This window comes from Oryctolagus cuniculus, chromosome 7 (genome assembly GCF_964237555.1).
Source record: "Oryctolagus cuniculus chromosome 7, mOryCun1.1, whole genome shotgun sequence".
Lineage (NCBI taxonomy): Eukaryota > Metazoa > Chordata > Mammalia > Lagomorpha > Leporidae > Oryctolagus > Oryctolagus cuniculus.
This window is the reverse complement of record NC_091438.1, coordinates 118027353-118044918: the sequence shown is the minus strand read 5'-3', so window position 1 is coordinate 118044918 and position 17566 is coordinate 118027353. Positions and strand designations below refer to the sequence as shown.

General features: G+C 42.5%; 1 protein-coding gene across 3 annotated transcripts in view; it reads right to left on the bottom strand.

The window, feature by feature from the left end:
• The window catches only part of USP24 (ubiquitin specific peptidase 24), a 152297-nt gene that overhangs the window by 102637 nt on the left and 32094 nt on the right, over positions 1-17566 (bottom strand). For 2 of the 3 annotated variants that reach the window (XM_051856428.2, XM_051856430.2), the window contains exons 2-5: positions 9266-9431; positions 7644-7711; positions 4181-4324; positions 3429-3551 (exon numbers count right to left, since the gene is read on the bottom strand). In XM_051856428.2, the coding sequence (XP_051712388.2) occupies positions 3429-3551; positions 4181-4324; positions 7644-7711; positions 9266-9431 (501 nt within the window). The remainder of the gene's footprint in view (positions 1-3428; positions 3552-4180; positions 4325-7643; positions 7712-9265; positions 9432-17566) is intronic. The other variant, XM_051856429.2, reaches the window with a different exon arrangement.

Genomic DNA, 17566 nt, shown 5'->3' with positions numbered 1-17566 from the left:
GTGTGTACGGCTCACAGAAGGATAAGGAAATCTAAGTTTTATTTAGTCAACGAGTTCAAAATTTAAGGTAGCCACTTGTGGGGAGCAACTCGGACTAGACTGTTACTGGAATTAAGACTTATTCTATGCATCTGCTCTCCCACAATATGGCGCTGGGAGAAGGGAGTAAACAACTTTTACACAGCTGCCTCTCACCAACTTGAGTGATGACCTGCAGGAGCTGCTCCTGCTCCTGATTGGAGGAGAGCAGCGTACTCGGCGTGTGGGTAGCAGAGTTGGGATTGGTGGAAGAGGACTATAAAGGAGGAGAGAGACAACATGCACCAGGAACATCTAAGGGGAACACCTGAGGAACATCTGAGCAGCCCCCGAGAGAGCCGGCCGGCGGTGTGCCACTCCCCCGCGGAAGTGGGGAAAGTGGCAGGGGGCACCACCCTTCCACGGAGGTGGAAGGGACGGCAGCCAACACGGGAAGAACCAGCAGCAAACCCGGGGAGGGCCGAGCAGACAAAAGAACAGCGCAGGGTCCTGTGTCGTTCCTCCGCGAAGAGGGGGAGCGACAGCCACTAACTAACTTAGAGGAGAGGGCATGGAGTTTCCCATGAGCTGTGGCTGAGAGGGGGGCAGAGGACCAGGCTGCTACTAGGGAGAGGTATTAAAGGCAGAGTACACCGTGAACAATGGGGATGATCCAACGGTGAGTGCCCCAAAACACCGGGGACACCAAGAGGGAAAAGAAAACCTTAGGAGAAAAATGCCTGACAATGCAAGAGGCAGAGAGGACCCTGGGGCCTTGGAAGGGGAGAGAATGCCTCTGTGGAAACCAGAGGAGATACAGAGAGGGATGCTTTCTGGGCCTCAGTTGCTGCATGTGTCAACTGGGGAGACCAATGATCACGTGCTCTGTGCTCACTACAGTGAAGCCCGTGTTCAGTGTCTTCATACACATTTGCCATTCAACTCTCAAAACAAACTGCAGGGGTGATTTTTTAACATTTTGGGAGGCAGTACTGTATATGGTGAAAGAATGCAAACCCTACAGCGGGACTGTTCTTTTTTTTTTTTAAAGATTTTTTAATTTTATTTATTTGAGAGGTAGAGTTACAGAGAGAGGGAGAGATAGAGAGAAGTCTTCCACCCACTGGTTCACTCTCCAGATGGCCGCAATGGCCAGAGCTGGGAGGATCCGAAGCCAGGAGCCAGGAACTTCTTCTGGGTCTCCCACATAGGTGCACGGTTTTCTCAGGCCATAGTAGAAAGCTGGATTGGAAGAGCAGCAGCCAGGACTTGAACCAGCATCCATATGAAATTCCAGCGCTGCAGGCAGAGGCTTAGCCCACTACACCACAGCACTGGCCCTTGGGTTCTTTCTATAGCAAGAGGTATGTGGTCTTGGCCAAGAGCTTGACCTCTGCTTGTCTCAGTTCCTCATTTAGGAAATGGATGTAAAAACTGTCCCTAGCGATAGAGCTGCTGTAAGGATTAAATTCCAAAGCACACACTTACTATCCTCTCTGCTCAACTCTTACTGCCTTATTAGAGTATCCTGACCCACCAGGGTAGCAACAGCTCCACCCCTCTGCTCCTGAATTCTATGTGTAACACATACTATTGTAACTGTACCTATTATTATGTTACTGTACAATAAGGTAGAAACTATGCCTGATAACTCTACACAGTCTATTTAGATATCTAAAACCTAGAATATTGCCAGGTCCATGAAATATAATCAAAAAATAATTGTCAGGCCGGCACCGCGGCTCACTAGGCTAATCCTCCGCCTTGCGGCGCCAGCACACCGGGTTCTAGTCCTGGTCAGGGCGCCGGATTCTGTCCCGGTTGCCCCTCTTCCAGGCCAGCTCTCTGCTGTGGCCAGGGAGTGCAGTGGAGGATGGCCCAGGTGCTTGGGCCCTGCACCCCATGGGAGACCAGGAAAAAGCACCTGGCTCCTGGCTCCTGCCATCGGATCAGCGCGGTGCGCCGGCTGCAGCGCGCCGGCCGCGGCGGCCATTGGAGGGTGAACCGACGGCAAAGGAAGACCTTTCTCTCTGTCTCTCTCTCTCACTGTCCACTCTGCCTGTCCAAAAAAAAAAAAAAAAAAAAAAAAAAAAAAAAAAAAAAATTGTCAAACAAAATCTGCTATTAAAGTAATGCAAATGTTTTCTATCAATAAAATCTGACTTGTTTCAACTGTTTCTCAAAAACCAATGTTTGGGCTGGCGCCGCGGCTCAATAGGCTAATCCTCCACCTAGCGGCACCAGCACACTGGGTTCTAGTCCCAGTCGGGGTGCCGGATTCTGTCCCGGTTGCCCCTCTTCCAGGCCAGCTCTCTGCTGTGGCCCGGGAAGGCAGTGGAGGATGGCCCAGGTGCTTGGGCCCTGCACCCCATGGGAGACCAGGAGAAGCACCTGGTTCCTGGCTTCAGATTAGTGCAGTGCGCCGGCTGCAGCGCGCCAGCCGTGGCGGCCATTGGAGGGTGAACCAACGGCAAAGGAAGACCTTTCTCTCTGTCTCTCTCTCTCACTATCTATTCTGCCTGTCAAAAAAAAAAAAAAAAAAGACAATGTTTGAACTAAAGGACTGTTCAGATTACAGACTCTTTATGTGTGCATTGTTAATTGGCAAACTGTAGACCTCTGAATATAAAAAATATATATATATTGGTTCTGATTTGAAAGAGCAAAAGTATTAATGCTTATGGAACTTAAAAAAATTACATATCTGAGATTGACTACTAGATTTTTTTCCTATGTACAAGTAGTTATTTCAAATGCTCTTATCTGTCAAATATCTGTAAGAAACTGGGACATCAATTAAATTAGGGTTCTGCTAATCCAATGTATAACACACTGAAGTCATATCACACAACATCATTTCAAATCTGTAAAAATCAGGGGCTGGTGTCGGGGGCACAGCGGGCTGAGCTGCTGCCTGAAATGCTGGCACTGGTTTGAGTCCTGACTGCTTCACTTTCAATCCAGTTCCCTGCTTGTCCACCTGAAAAGCAGCAGAGGTTGGCCCCCAAATCCTTGGGTTCCTGCACCCACATGGAAGACCTAGAGGAGGCTCCTGGCTTCTGGATTTGGCCTGGCTTAGCCCTGGCTGTTGTGGCCATTTGGCGACTGAACTTGTGGATGGAAGTGCTCTCTCTATCCCCCTCTCTCTTTCTCTCTCTGTAACTCTGCCTTTCAAATGAACAAAATAAATCTTTAAAAAAAATCTATAAAATTCTACATGATATTAGCTAACAACTATGGGAAAAGTACATAATATGTGGAAAATGATAAACAATTTTATGAGGCTTATGAAATATTTGTCATTTTTCACAGATTATCTATCTTGTTTTCTCACATAAGCTATCATTTTAGAGCACAAAAAATCTTTTTCAACACAGTGCTCTATAAAAAGATGAAACAAAATTGTTTACCTTTTGGAAAGTAGATACAGGTGAAACAGCAAACATATTTCCCTCTCCAAACACTTCTGCCCAATTCCTCTGAGACACTTTCATTCTGTTTTTAAAATGGTATTCATTATCAGGATTGAAAGCCTAGATTCAAAGAGAACAGAGAAACATTATTTCTATAGCAACGCGTTTTAGCATTAGAAAAGAAGATAAAAATATAGCCTTGGACTTTTCATTAAGGGACTCTTTCAGGAGTATCTACAAAGCACAGGCGGTAGCTAATTCAGAGAGCAAAGGACAGATGTGAGGCTCTCCTGTCCTGTTCAATGCTCACTGTGAAGGGAGAGGAGGAGCCAACAGCACGACAGCTCTGGCTCAAGGCAAGGCTTTGCCAACGTCCCATATGTGCTAGGGCTGCCTCAGGCAGAGCTGGGCGACAGACGCAGTGAAGACGTAAGTTAGGAGGGAAAAAAGGTCAGAAACCAGACCATGTGAGTACTCTGGGGAAGTATTTTAGATGTGAATAATCAAGAAGGGACAAGGGAAAGCTATTAATTGGCAGGTGGAAAGCCCATTAAGTGACACAAGTTCTTCTTTCAACTGAAAACACAAGACCACTGCTCTCTTTTTCAGATAAAAAACAGGGATTCTAACGAACAGGTAAGTTACTACCTTTTATGATAAAATGATGCTCTCTCAATTACGAGTCACAGAATAGTTAAGTATTTTAAACAAAATCAAAACACAAAGTAGCTCATTTTGATATACTATACCATTGTAAGTACACCCAAGAGACCAATGGGAATTGGATCTTGCTTTATTCTCTCTGCAACCAGTTCTATTAATAGCATCAGCATGTTGTAGATTCCTTCATGAATTTCAGTCCCCCACTTGTGAACAGCACTTGAGGTCAGGAGCTACAAAAACATAAAAAGTAATCTAGAATCTAAATTAAAAAAACAAGATCTACAAATTACCAGGTCAATCTCAAATAATCAGAAGATTATAACCAAAAAACTTGTTTTGATGCAGACAACTTGCTTTAAAAGACCCACAGCTGTAGTCCTTCCACGTGTTCATTTATTTTGAAGTCTGCATAGAGGTTTGCTTTGACATTTTAGCTCCACTGCATATAAGCCATTTGTTTCAAAGTAAACTTGTATTTGCTCCTCTGTTTTTCCATCACTACTAGAGGGGGCCACATGGTAGAGAGAGTAAACTCGAGATCAATTCCTGTACTACTGCTGCCTAGCTGTGTGGCACTGGATCCACTGAGTTCCCTGAGGCTCAGTTCTCTCATCTCTACAGAGGCACACTTCCTGTCCACTACACACAGATCTTACGAGGATCAAAAGATGCAACAAACACGAAAGCATTTCTTAAATGGTAAGGCATTAATATACCCTGATGGTGGACTATCAATGGGTATAATATATGAGTATTTTAAAAAGTTTGTGAAAAAAATGCCCATTTTGGTTCAAAACATTAAAACCCATGCACAGCTCTTTCATAATACACATTTCCTATGAACTTTTTGGAGGACACCCCCACATTTCATGGACTCCAACATACATTTTCTTTTACAATTTTTAACATCTCAGAAATAGCACCACAACTTCATCTGTTGACCAGACAATAGCACGACTTGGATGTGGAAAAGTTCTAGGCTACCTTGTCCATTTAGTTTGCTTATATTTTCCTTTTCATATGGGCAAAAGTAATATTTAATTTTTTAAATGTTTAAGTGAATCTAAAATAGTTCTAAGTGAGAAGACATTGCTAATACTGTTTTCTTAGCTGCTGTTTCTTAAACATAAACATCAAATATTAAAAAAAAAAAAAAACATGGTGTATCTTATTTAAAATAGGAAGCTTCTTAGTTAGAAAGGAGACAAACTGGATTCCCCCAGTGCTCAGTCTTTTGATGCAGGAATAACTGCCAGAACACGAACTGAGACATCCAAAGGCTTCACTGTAATCGGTGTGCTGGTTTTACCTTTTTGTAAGACTGCATTCAGAGGGAAGCCACTGCGTGCTAACAAGGTCATACTGGCCACACTGAGAATCCCTTAAAGTGAGCAGTCTCAAAGAACCCGCCAGCTGCAGGGAACAGCCTCCGTTTCAGATTCTCTACAGACCAATTAGCTGTATTACTTGCTCAAATGAGTAAAAATCCTAAGGCTATTTTTATATAAACCAATGAGTTACTGTTTTTTTAAGATTTTTTTTTGCCCGACTATTCCTCCTATTCTTAAAAGTTAAATAATAAAGCAAAAAGGAGCCAAGACTAACATTTAAGAAGTTTCATATAATAAGTGCAAATGTTCATGGATCAAACACCACTCCCTCAGGCATCATGTCATTTGTTCATTTGTTCATTTTTTACTGAAAAAAGGCAGTTCTGTCTACCATCTGGAAGGGGTGAGGAAGATATGCACACAGGGTTTAGATGTAAACCCTGCACTACGGCCAAACCTAGATGGTTTTCCCTGCCTGAATATACTAGCAAAGAACTCAGGCTGCTCCTCTGTGCACTTACATGCAGCCACGTATGTAGACCCTTACTTCTAGCAGTGTTTGAGGCAGCTTGGAAGAAAAGCCTAAAGAAGAGGGGAGAGGGATGGCCACCCTAGCAGGAAACAATTACTATCAATTGTAACAAGTCCTACCGAGTCTTGTGGCACTCAAACCTGAGGCTCACCTAATTCCCTAATTCTTGTGGCTTCTTAAGAGAGAGATGCCTAACTGATGGGGAAGAGAACCCAGATAGCTCTAGGTTCACAATGTCAGAATTAACAGAATGCAGGGTACCTCTGTGCTTGCAGTTTCACAGAAAAAACCACCAGTCATTTGGCCATGTACTGTACCACGAGCCCAGGGCTTATTAACAAGGAACAGTTCTCTGAGGCACCTCTGTACAAAGGTGGAGTATTAAGCCCCCGAAATGCAATCTGCTGGTAACCTGACTTGATTTGGAGCTTTCCGTATCTTGAGATCTTCTACCTAAAGACCCTTTCCTTAGACAAGTTAGCTCTCTTCCATGACTTCAAACTTGCATTTCCTTCTCTATAAATTTATCCATAAATATGGTAACATTATAAAAACTCCATTACTTCTAAAAAGCTACTATAATTCTTAGAAGAGTTTATAAAAATCCAAAATTATTTTAAACTACAAATTGTAAGATAAATACATCTAAAATGAAGATAAATCTCGATTCTATATTCATATAATCTCTACCCAAGTAACAACCTAAAAAGATTTCTCCATGTTTTCAAAGACAAAGCTACTTTTGTTTCTGAAATTAATTTTTATTTTTTTTTAAAGCCTTGAGTCAAAAAGAGTTTCTAGCTACCAAATGCAGATGGGAATCATCATTTGCAAACAGACAGTTTGTTTCACTGGGTTTGAAGATAAATACAAACCTTACCCATCTGTAGTGCTAGGAGCTTACTTGCATATGGGACAAAAATGGATGTCAAAATCCAGAAGTATAAGACTACAGAAGGCTCACTCTTCCATTCAACGAGCTCATTCATTTACCGAGCTCTTTCTATGAGCCTATGAGCCAGACACTTGGTTAAATGCTGAGGAAAACAGCAGTGTCTACAACTGACTCAGTCCCTGTGCTTACGATTCATGTTCTGAAAAGGCAAGCATGCTGTGCCAGGCCTGTTTTACAAACACGGTTCCTGGGGTCGCCTGCTCCTGCTGTTTTTAAAAAAAAAAAAAAAAAAAAAAAAAAAAAACTGCTTTCTAAGAGAGATGTGACCAGAACAGGAGCAGACATTTCAGTCTGGCTCTGGCTCAGATGCTGCCCTGTGCATGTCCCCCTGTCAGGAAGAACATCTAATCCAGTCCAACTTGCAGTTGTTTAAAGCACATGCGTCTGTGTCAGCAAAACACTAAACAGGAAGTGGGTCAGTTCTGATGAATACTGTCTTTCAAGTGCCACAATCCTTAGTTCACGAAGATGTGCACTTTCCTAGAGTAATTAAGTCTTAAACTGTTTAACAATAGTAAAACATATGTTCAACCAATGACAAGTGCAATTACATGTAAAAGAGGTAAGTCACTAATAAACACCAAATTCAGAGCTACCTTTTTTCATATTAAAAGACTCCTTGCTTGAACAAGATTCATAAACCTACTTTATATTAAAAAAAAACTAAAACATAAAGCTTGTCTATCTTCACCCCCACTAAAAAAAAAATCAGATCTGTACATTTTTCTTACCTTTTTAAATGCTTCAGGCATACACCTGTCCATAAATCGTTTGCAATTTTCATCAGATTCACAAAGACCTTAGCAAAATAAATGAAAGGATATGCCTTATTTAGATTTTTCAGAAGTTTGCAAAAAAGACATTTATCATTCCAAATTTATGTATATGGGACTACTTATTACAGAAACCTTGATACTTGAGGAATTATTGAAGGCAGAACATACACATTCTAACGAAGGAACAGGTTAAGACACACAGCGTTCAGCCACTTATCAGCACTGAAATGGGTGAGTGTGGTTTCCACGTCAGATTAAATAGCGAATAAAACAGCAGCAGCTATTGACCAGCCAGCACTGTGTGCCTTAACAGCCCCCAAAACACAAACACTGTCAATAAATGCCTCTCCTCTTTCCTAAGACAAACTGATACATCTGTACAATAAAATATACAGAACTGTGCCGGGCACAAACCACACAGTAAGTACTGAGTACTTGCTAAGTGCACCAATGAATCTACTGTAAGTTTACACTTTGTAAGAAACGCGTTTCTTAAACTCAGTAACACACTCTGTTTATGGTGGAGAACACTGTAGGACACATTTTCGTTTTACAGTCCCACCACCTTGCAATGCACTCAGACCCCAAGAGGTGCTCAATCACACTGCTGCTGAGAAGCTGGTCATCAATGCACAATAAAAGCCCAAGAGGATTAAGTACAACCCTAGTCAAAATACTGCCTATTTAATCATGGGAGTAAACTACACCCAATCATCATAATAAAAAAATTCCCCCAAACTGTGGCCCTATCCATGTTATAACTGAATTCAATGAGAAATAAATTATTTTCTCATTCATACATAGAATTCTAGCAGAGAAGCCTCCTTATATTGACACTGATTCTTCCCGACTAGTGGTATTTTATCAGCATTAGCTTAGTATTTGCAAAGCACATACACCGGAGTTGGGTACTTGGTCAGCAAAGAATGTATGAGAAACATTACTTTCTTCTCCTAAAAAATACTGCTAAATTGATTTTTTTAAGATTTATTTTATTTATTGAAAAGCAGAGTTACAGGGAGAGAGAGGGAGAGAGGGAGGGACAGACAGAGAGATCTTCCATCTACTGGTTCACTCCCCAAATGGCCACAATGGCCAGAGCTGGACCAATATGAAGCCAGCAGCCAGGAGCTTCTTTATGGTCTCCCATGAATGTGCAAGGGCCCAGGCACTTGGGCCATCTTCTACTGCCTTCCCAGGCACACTAGCAGGGAGCTGGATTGGAAGTAGAGCAGCCAGGACTTGAACCAGCGGCCATATGGGATGCCGGCATTGTGGGCAACGGCTTAACCCACTGCGCCACAGCACTGGCCCCATAAATTGATCTTTAAAGTACTCCAAGCTTCTGTGAAAATTCATTTCAATTTTCATAAATCTATTCAATTTTGTTTTAAATAATCTTCCACCCTACTAGAGCTAGAAGATTTAGTTCAAAGTTTTTATTCCACAGGGGAGAAACAAAGACTAGGAGAACAAATGACTGCCCAAGTTCACACAGACAGGCAATGACAAGAGCTAAGGGCAAACCCGGGCCTCCCATGAAAAAGCCCTCCTCCGGTGTCCCGAGGTCAGCTTACCGAGTCTTGCCAGGTAGGTGGAAGCCAACAGGCATTTGCCTAGCGATTCTTCCCGCTTGTAGGGGATGGACCAGTGATCAGTCAGAACACGGCTTTCCAGTTCATACAAATTTGTTGTAGGGAATTCAATTCCTTCCCCTGAGCAGTTTCCATTTTCATCATTCTTCTGACAAAAAGGGAATAAGGTAAAAAGCAAGTAAGTAAATTAGTGACTACTGTAAAAATCTGGAATTTAACACATTTACGGTAGAATTTAACAGATCCACGGTAGCTATTAATAGTGCAGATTACATCTTTCTCAAAATCACATTTTTCATTCAAGACTATCTCAAATAGGCTCAACTTTTATCATCCTGGCCTCCCTCCTTCCTCCCTGTGAATGACCTCTGATCTACCTTCCTTAATGAATTCTCAATTTCTCACTGCTGAACATCCACCGTTCATCTCCAACCATCCATCCTCACCCTTTCTGTTCACTGAGGGACACATTTCTTCAAAGAGCTACCTCTGTGTCCTGTCCTCATCTCCTTGTCTCTGACTCCTCCTGATACCACCGCAACCTGCATTCCAGAGGCCCTGCCGCCTCCAGAGGGACCGATACTCAGGTCACCACTGAGCTTGTCATCATCACCAGCGGCCATGCTTTAGTCCCTAGTTTGCCTGTCAGGAGCATCTGACCCTCTGGATTTCCCTCCTCTTGAGACATCAGATTCTCTGTCCCATGGGTGTGGCTCTTTGTAGCCTGACTCCTCTTCTGGGAGACCCTCCCCTCCCAGCCATCCTAGACCTCAGTGCTGGGCTGTCTCCCTGAGTGAGCTTATCCAGACTCCACGCTCCATCCCCTTCCATCTATGTTTGGCTGCACCTCCCCGCTGAGCTGTGCCCCACAGCACACCTGTGATGCTCCTCCCCTTCGTCCCCATCCACTTCTCATGTTCTCCATCTCAGTGGCTCCACATCCATTAGGCAGCACAGCCAGAAGCCAGGGAATCATCCTTAATGCTTTGTTCTCCTATTGCCACTCCCAAGACTGGTGATCAGACCTCCGAAACTTCTTTCCAGTCTCTGTCTGTCCATCTCCACAGCTACCTCCCAGCCCAAGCTATCTCACCAGCTTCCTAACTGGTCTCCTCTAAACCCACACATATTTGCTCTCCACACTGATCTTTATAAAATTAACCTAAAATACCTCAATGGCCTTCTTTTGTTTCGAAGATCACCCCCAAATCATCTCAAAATATTCTAGAAGCCTTGAAGGGTCCAGGCTCTCCCTTTCCCTCTCCAGCTTTCTGCCTTCCAAGTAGTTTCTCTGAGATTCAGTTTCTTGACAGGTACAATGTTCCCTGTATCAGACCATTTTCCCAAAAGGCCAGAACAATGTTTCTGTACCGTATGCTCTTCCAGATGCTACCCCATACCTCCAAAGTGTATAAAAGGACAGCCCAACCCTGCTAACTGTGGCTTTCTCTCTTTGAGGTGGCCCACTATTAACCCTGAGTGGGTATGTCTGCTTTACATACATCTTGCTTCTTGTTCACCTTGACCTAGTTCTCTTTCTTGAATTCCTTCTAGTGTGGAGACAAGAACCTGGACCAAGCCTCGCTAGGGGACACCCTGACGACATTTCTGTTTATAAGTCACTTTATAACTCCATCACCACAAAATAAAACCATTGCACTGGAAAAAGTCATCTTTGACTCAACAAGACCACAATACAGTCATAAAAAGCATCAATGATAAAAGCAACAGAAGAAAGCTAATTTCAAGCCCATATCAAAGGAATTTAATGTATTATTTTTTCAGGCTAAACCAGAATAAAATAAGACAAAAATCAGGAAACAGTAAGGTGTAGAAGATAATGTAAACTGGGGGGTTGATGTTGGGGGCAGTGAAATTAAATAGGCTTGGAATCACAATGTATGGGGAAAATTCAGTTTTTAAAGTACAACTCTTTTCAGAAACACATTTAATTCCTAAGTGCTATAAATAATAAATACGTAAATAAGCCAATTTTACTTAAAGGAATCTGAGGGGACTTGAAGAGCAAAAAATTTAGAATAGTCTTAAAACTGCACATCTGCTACACTTAAATACATTAACCTAGGTTCAAAACAGAATTAAGCTTTTATAAAAACAAAAACTTCATTTGGCTGACTCTGAAGTGGTTGTACATCCTACAGAATAACTATCATTAACTATCATTTTAATGGTGTTAATAGATCAAATTACATATGAAATCAGCAAATGCATCTAGCAGCTATAAAAACTAAGAGTTTCCTTAGGGAAAGGGCAAAAAATGATCTTCATTATCATCAGATGATTTGTTATACACTGAGTTTTGAACCTCCCCTCAAATTCACGTGTTAAGTCCTAATTCCCAACGCTAACTCCCAACGTGATTATATTTGGAGATAGGGCTGAAGGGGAAGAGGGGACCACTGTTGTAGCTCAGGGGGTTAAGCTGCTACTTCTAACACCCACATCCATGGCAGAATATTGGTCAAGTCCCTACTTCTAATCCAGGGCCCTGCTAGTGCTCCTGGGAAAGCAGAAGATGGCTCAAGTGCTTAGGCCCCTGTCACCTACTGTGGGAGATCTGGGTGGGAGTTTCAGGCTCCTGGCTTCAGTCTGGTCCAACAAGATCCACTGCAGTGATCTGGAGATTGAACCAGCAGAGAGAAGATTCTCATTCTCTCTCTCTCTCTCTCTCTCTGTATATAGATAGATAGATAGAGATATACAGACATATATGTATATGACTGCCTCCCTCTTTTTCTATGACTGTCAAATAAATGTTAAAAAAGTGAGCAGATAAAGTATCGAAATTTAAAATGTTTATGCATCAAAATAATCATTAAGAAAGTAAAAAGGGGCCAGCGATGTGGCATAGTGGGCTATGCCTCCTCCTTTGGTGCTGGCTCATGTCCTGGCTGCTCCTCTTCTGATCCAGCTCTCTGCTATGGCCTGGGAAAGCAGTAGAGGATGGCCCAAGAGCTTGGGCCCCTGCACCCACGTGGAAGACCCAGAAGAAGCTCCTAGCTTTGGATTGGCCCAGGTCCAGCTGTTGCGGCCATTTGGGGAGTGAACCAGTGTATAGAAGACCTCTCTTTCTCTCTGTCTCTACCTCCCTTTAACTCTTTCAAATAAATAAAATAAATATTTTTAAAAAAACATCTACAAGTGGTTCATGAAAAGATGCCATTTGAAATTTCTCTGTAAATTAAGATGTTATTACCTTTATCCTTTAGTCAACCTCTAAGAAAACTTAAAAAGACACACAGTTAAAGAACAAGGGAATTAAATGCTACACTAGAAAATATGTATGAGGGTACATTTAAAAGTTTGTGGAAAAACAGAATTGAAACAAGTTTATTTTGGTGCAAAAATTCTTAAAACTCATGCATATAATTTTCAAAGCATGCATTTTCCTGAACGTTTTTGAAGATCTCACATATTTAATATAAGATATAGCAATAATGAAAGATCAGAGGATCAAAAGGCATAAGACATATAAAGGAAAAAAACAGCACAATGGTACATGTAAATCCTGTCTTACCAGTAATTACATTAAATGTAAATAGACTAAACATGCTAAGCAGAAGGAAGGGGCCGGCAAAATGGGTTGAGAAAATGCAATTCAACTATATGCTGTCTACAACAGACACACTTTAGAGTCAAAGACATAAAGTGGTAGGAAAAAAAGCAACGTAAACAGGTACTGGAGCAGCTTGATTAGCATCAGACAAAACAAACATTAAGACAAGAAAGGGCCGGCTCCGAGGCTCAATAGGCTAATCCTCCACCTAGCAGGGCCGGCGCACTGGGTTCTAGTCCCGGTCGGGGCACCGGATTCTTTCCCTGTTGCCCCTCTTCCAGTCCAGCTCTCTGCTGTGGCCAGGGAGTGCAGTGGAGGATGGCCCAAGTGCTTGGGCCCTGCACCCACATGGGAGACCAGGAGAAGCACCTGGCTCCTGCCTTCGGAACAGCGTGGTGCGCCAGCCGCAGCGTGCCAGCCGTGGTGGCCATTGGAGGGTGAACCAATGGCAAAAGGAAGACCTTTCTCTCTGTCTCTCTCACTATCCACTCTGCCTGTCAAAAAAAAAAAAAAAAAAAAAAAAAAAAAAAAAAAAAAGGACAAGAAATACATTACTGAGACTGAAAGACATTTCATAATGATAAAAAGGTCAATACAATAGGAAGATAAAAAGACTGAAAATGATATACCATAAAAACAGCAACCAATAGAGAGTTGAAGTGGTTATACTAATATCAGGAAAAAAACAACAACTGTGAGTTAAAAGTTGTTACTTAATTCAAGGAAGGCTATATTCAAGTGATACTATATTCAAGGAAGGTGATAAAGGGCTAATCCATTAGGAAGACACAAAATTATAAACATAAATGCAAACAACACAGATCCAACATAGAGGGAGCACTGACAGAACTGAAGATAGAAATAAACACAGTAATAGTTGAATTCAATTATCTCACTTTTAATAATAAACAGATGGTGGCAATAGAGCAATAAGGAAGTAAAAGACTTGATACTACTAGGTAAGCCAGTACACTTAAAATACATTTATAGACACTCCACCAGTACAGAATACAGGTTCTTAATAACAAAGGAATGCTCTCCAGGATACAGCACATACCAGGTGTTAAAAAAGCCTCAACTAATTTGAAAGGAGCAAAATCATACAAAGTAGGTTCTCACTACGATGGAATAAAACAGTGGAAGGAAATTTCAAATTTATGGGAAAAACAACACATTCATAAGTCACCAATGGGTCAAAGAATAAATCACGAGGGAGATTAGAAATGACTTAAGGGGGTCAGCGCTGTGGCACAGTGGGTTAACGCCCTGGCCTGAAGCACCAGCAACCCATATGGACAGCAGTTTGGGTCCCAGATGCTCCACTTCCATTCCAGCTCTCTGCTGTGTGTCCTGGGAAAGCAGTAGAAGATGGCCCAAGTCCTTGGGCCCCTGCACCCATGTGGGAGACTTGGAGGAGGCTCCTGGCTCCTGGCTTTGGACTGGCGCAGCTCCAGCTGTTGTGGCCAATTGGGGAATGAACCACCGGATGGAGGACCTCTCTCTCTCTGTCTCTGCCTCTCCTCTCTCTGTGTAACTCTGACTTTCAAATAAATAAATGGCCAGTGCCGTGGCTCACTAGGTTAATCCTCCGCCTTGTGGCGCCGGCATACCAGGTTCTAGTCCTGGTCGGGGCACCGGATTCTGTCCCGGTTGCCCCTCTTCCAGGCCAGCTCTCTGCTGTGGCCCGGGAGTGCAGTGGAGGATGGCCCAAGTGCTTGGGCCCTGCATCCCATGGGAGACCAGGATAAGTACCTGGCTCCTGCCATTGGATCAGCGCGGTGCGCCAGCCGCAAAGCACCAGCCGCGGCGGCCATTGGAGGGTGAACCAACGGCAAAGGAAGACCTTTCTCTCTGTCTCTCTCTCTCACTGTCCACTCTGCCTGTCAAAATAAATAAATAAATAAATAAATAAATAAATAAATAAAAACAAATAAATAAAAATCTTTTAAAAAAAGACTTAAAATTAAAATTAAATTATAGATATAACAAAAGCACTGAGTTGAGGGAAATTTTAAACTGTTAATGCCTATATGGATATTTAAAAAGAAGAAAGATCTCAACCTAAACTCCCACCTTAGGAAACAGAAAAAGAAGAGCAAACTACACTCAAAGCAAGTAGAAGAAAGGAAATTAGAACAATTCTCTTAATAGAGAGAATAAACAAAACTAAAAGTTGGTTCTTTGAAAAGATCAAACAGGGCCAGCACTGTGGCATAGGGGGCTAAGCCCCCATCTGCAGCACCAGCATCTCATATGGACACTGGTTCAAGTCCAAGCTTATTTCTTTTTTTTTTTTTTTTAAGAATTTATTTATCTGAAAGAGTTACACAGAAAGAGGAGAGGTAGAGAGAGAGAGAGAGAGAGAGAGAGGTCTTCTATCCACTGGTTCACTCCCCAATTGGCTGCAATGGCCGGAGCTACACTGATCCAAAGCCAGGAGCCAGGAGCTTCTTCTGGGTCTTTCACATGGGTGCAGGAGGCCAAGGATTTGGGCCATCTTCTACTGCTTTCCCAGACCATCAGAGAGAGCTGGATTGGAGGAGGAGGAGTTGGGCTTGGAACTGGCACCATATGGGATACTGTCAACCACAGGCAGAGGCTTAGCCCACTATGCCACAGTGCTGGCCCCTTAAGTTTCTCCACTTCTGATCCAGCTCCCTAAAGTGCCTGGGAAAGCAGTGGAGGATGGCTCACATGCTTGGGCCCTTGCACTCACATGGGATACTAGGATGAAGCTCGTGGCTCCTGGCTTTAGCCTGGCCCAGCCCTGGCCATTGCAGCCACTGGGGAGTGAACCAGTGGATGGAAGATCTCTCTCTATTTCTCCTCCTCTCTCTCTGTAATGCATCCTTTCAAATAAATAAATAAGTCTTTAAAAGAAAAAAATGATTTATAAATAAATAAATCTTTAAAAAAAGAAAATATCAACAAAATGGACAAATCTTTAGCTTGAATGACCAATAAAAAAGATGACTCAAACATAATTTAATAATCATGAATGTAAGACTACATGACTACTGACCTTGCCAAAATAAAGAATGGATTATGAGGAATACTATCAACTGTACAGTAGCACATTAGATAACCTAGATAAAATGCACGAACGCCTAGAAAAAGATGTCATCAAAACTAACAAAAGAAAACAAAATCTGAAGACCTGCACCAAGTGAAGAGGATGATCTGTAATTAAAAACTTTTCACAGAGAAAAGCCCAGGACCAGACACCATCACTGGTGAATTTTACCAAACATTTAAGAATGCTCATCAATCCTTCACATTCTTAACATGAGATGAGAGAGAGAGAGAGACAGAGAGAGAGGAGGGAACCTTTCCCAACTTATTTCTTTTGAATATTTATTTATTTATTTTTGAAAGGTGGAGTTACAGAGAGGCAGAGGCAGAGAGAGAGATCTTCCATCTGCTGGTTTACTCCTCAAATGGCCACAACCGCTGGAGCTGGGCCAATCCGAAGTCAGGAGACTCCTCCGGGTCTCCCATGTGGGTGCAGGGGCCCAAGGACTTGGGCCATCTTCTACTGCTTTCCCAGGCCACAGAAGTGGAGCAGCCAGGTCTCGAATTGGCACTCATATGGGATGCTGGCACCACAGACAGTGGCTTTACCCACTACACCACAGCACCTGCCCCTCCCAACTTATTTTATGTGGCCAATATTACACTGATATTGAAAACCAGACAGAGGGGTCAGCGCTGTGGCACAGCAGGTTAAAGCCTCAGCCTGCAGTGCTGGGTGCCTGTTTGAGCCCTAGCTGCTCCACTTCTGATTCAGCTTCCTGCTAATGCACCTTGGGGAAAGCAGCAGAAGATGGCCGAAGAACTTGGGCCTCCTCACCCACATGGGAAACCCAGAGGAAGCTCCTGGCTTCTGATTGGCTCAGTTCCAGCCATTGTGGCCATCTGGGGAGTGACCAGTGGTTGGAAAACCTCCCTTCCCCTCTCTCTGTAACATTCTTTCAAATAAATTTAAAAATAAATCATTTTTTTAAAAGGGAGAGACTGGGCATCTACAGATATTAGGGTGGTTATTAACAAAATACAGAAAATAACTGTTGGCAAGGATGTGGAGAGTTTGTGACCTCTGCATATTGCTTTGAACATGTAAAACTGTGCTGCCAAAGTGAATTAATAGTATGATAGTGGAAAAAAAAAAAAAAAAAACAACAAATACCACAGCATTATCCACAACAGTCAAAAGGTAGAAACAACCACCCAAATGTCCACTGGTGGATGAACGGATAAAAAGAAAATGTGTTATACACATACAATGAATTATTTATTCAGCCTTAAAAAAAAGAGAATTCTGATATTTCTACAAACACGGATGAACCTAAACAGGCCAATCACAAAAGGGCAAGTATTTTATGACTCCACTTAGTGAGGTACACAGAGTAGTCAAGCCCATAGACAAAATAACGTTGGGAAGGCCTGTGAGGAAGAAGCAATGGGGAGTTAGTGTTTAGTGGGTATACGGGTCTACGGCCATACCACTCTGAATGCGCCTGATCTCGTCTAATGGGTACGCAGCTTCAACTTGGGAAGATGAACATATTTTGGGGATGGATGGTGGTGATAGCAGCAGGACAATGTGAAAGTACTTAATGTCACAGAACTGTACACTTAAGACTGGGCAGAATGGTGAATTTTACATTAAGTATATTCTACAAAATTTAAAATAATGTAAAAAGACA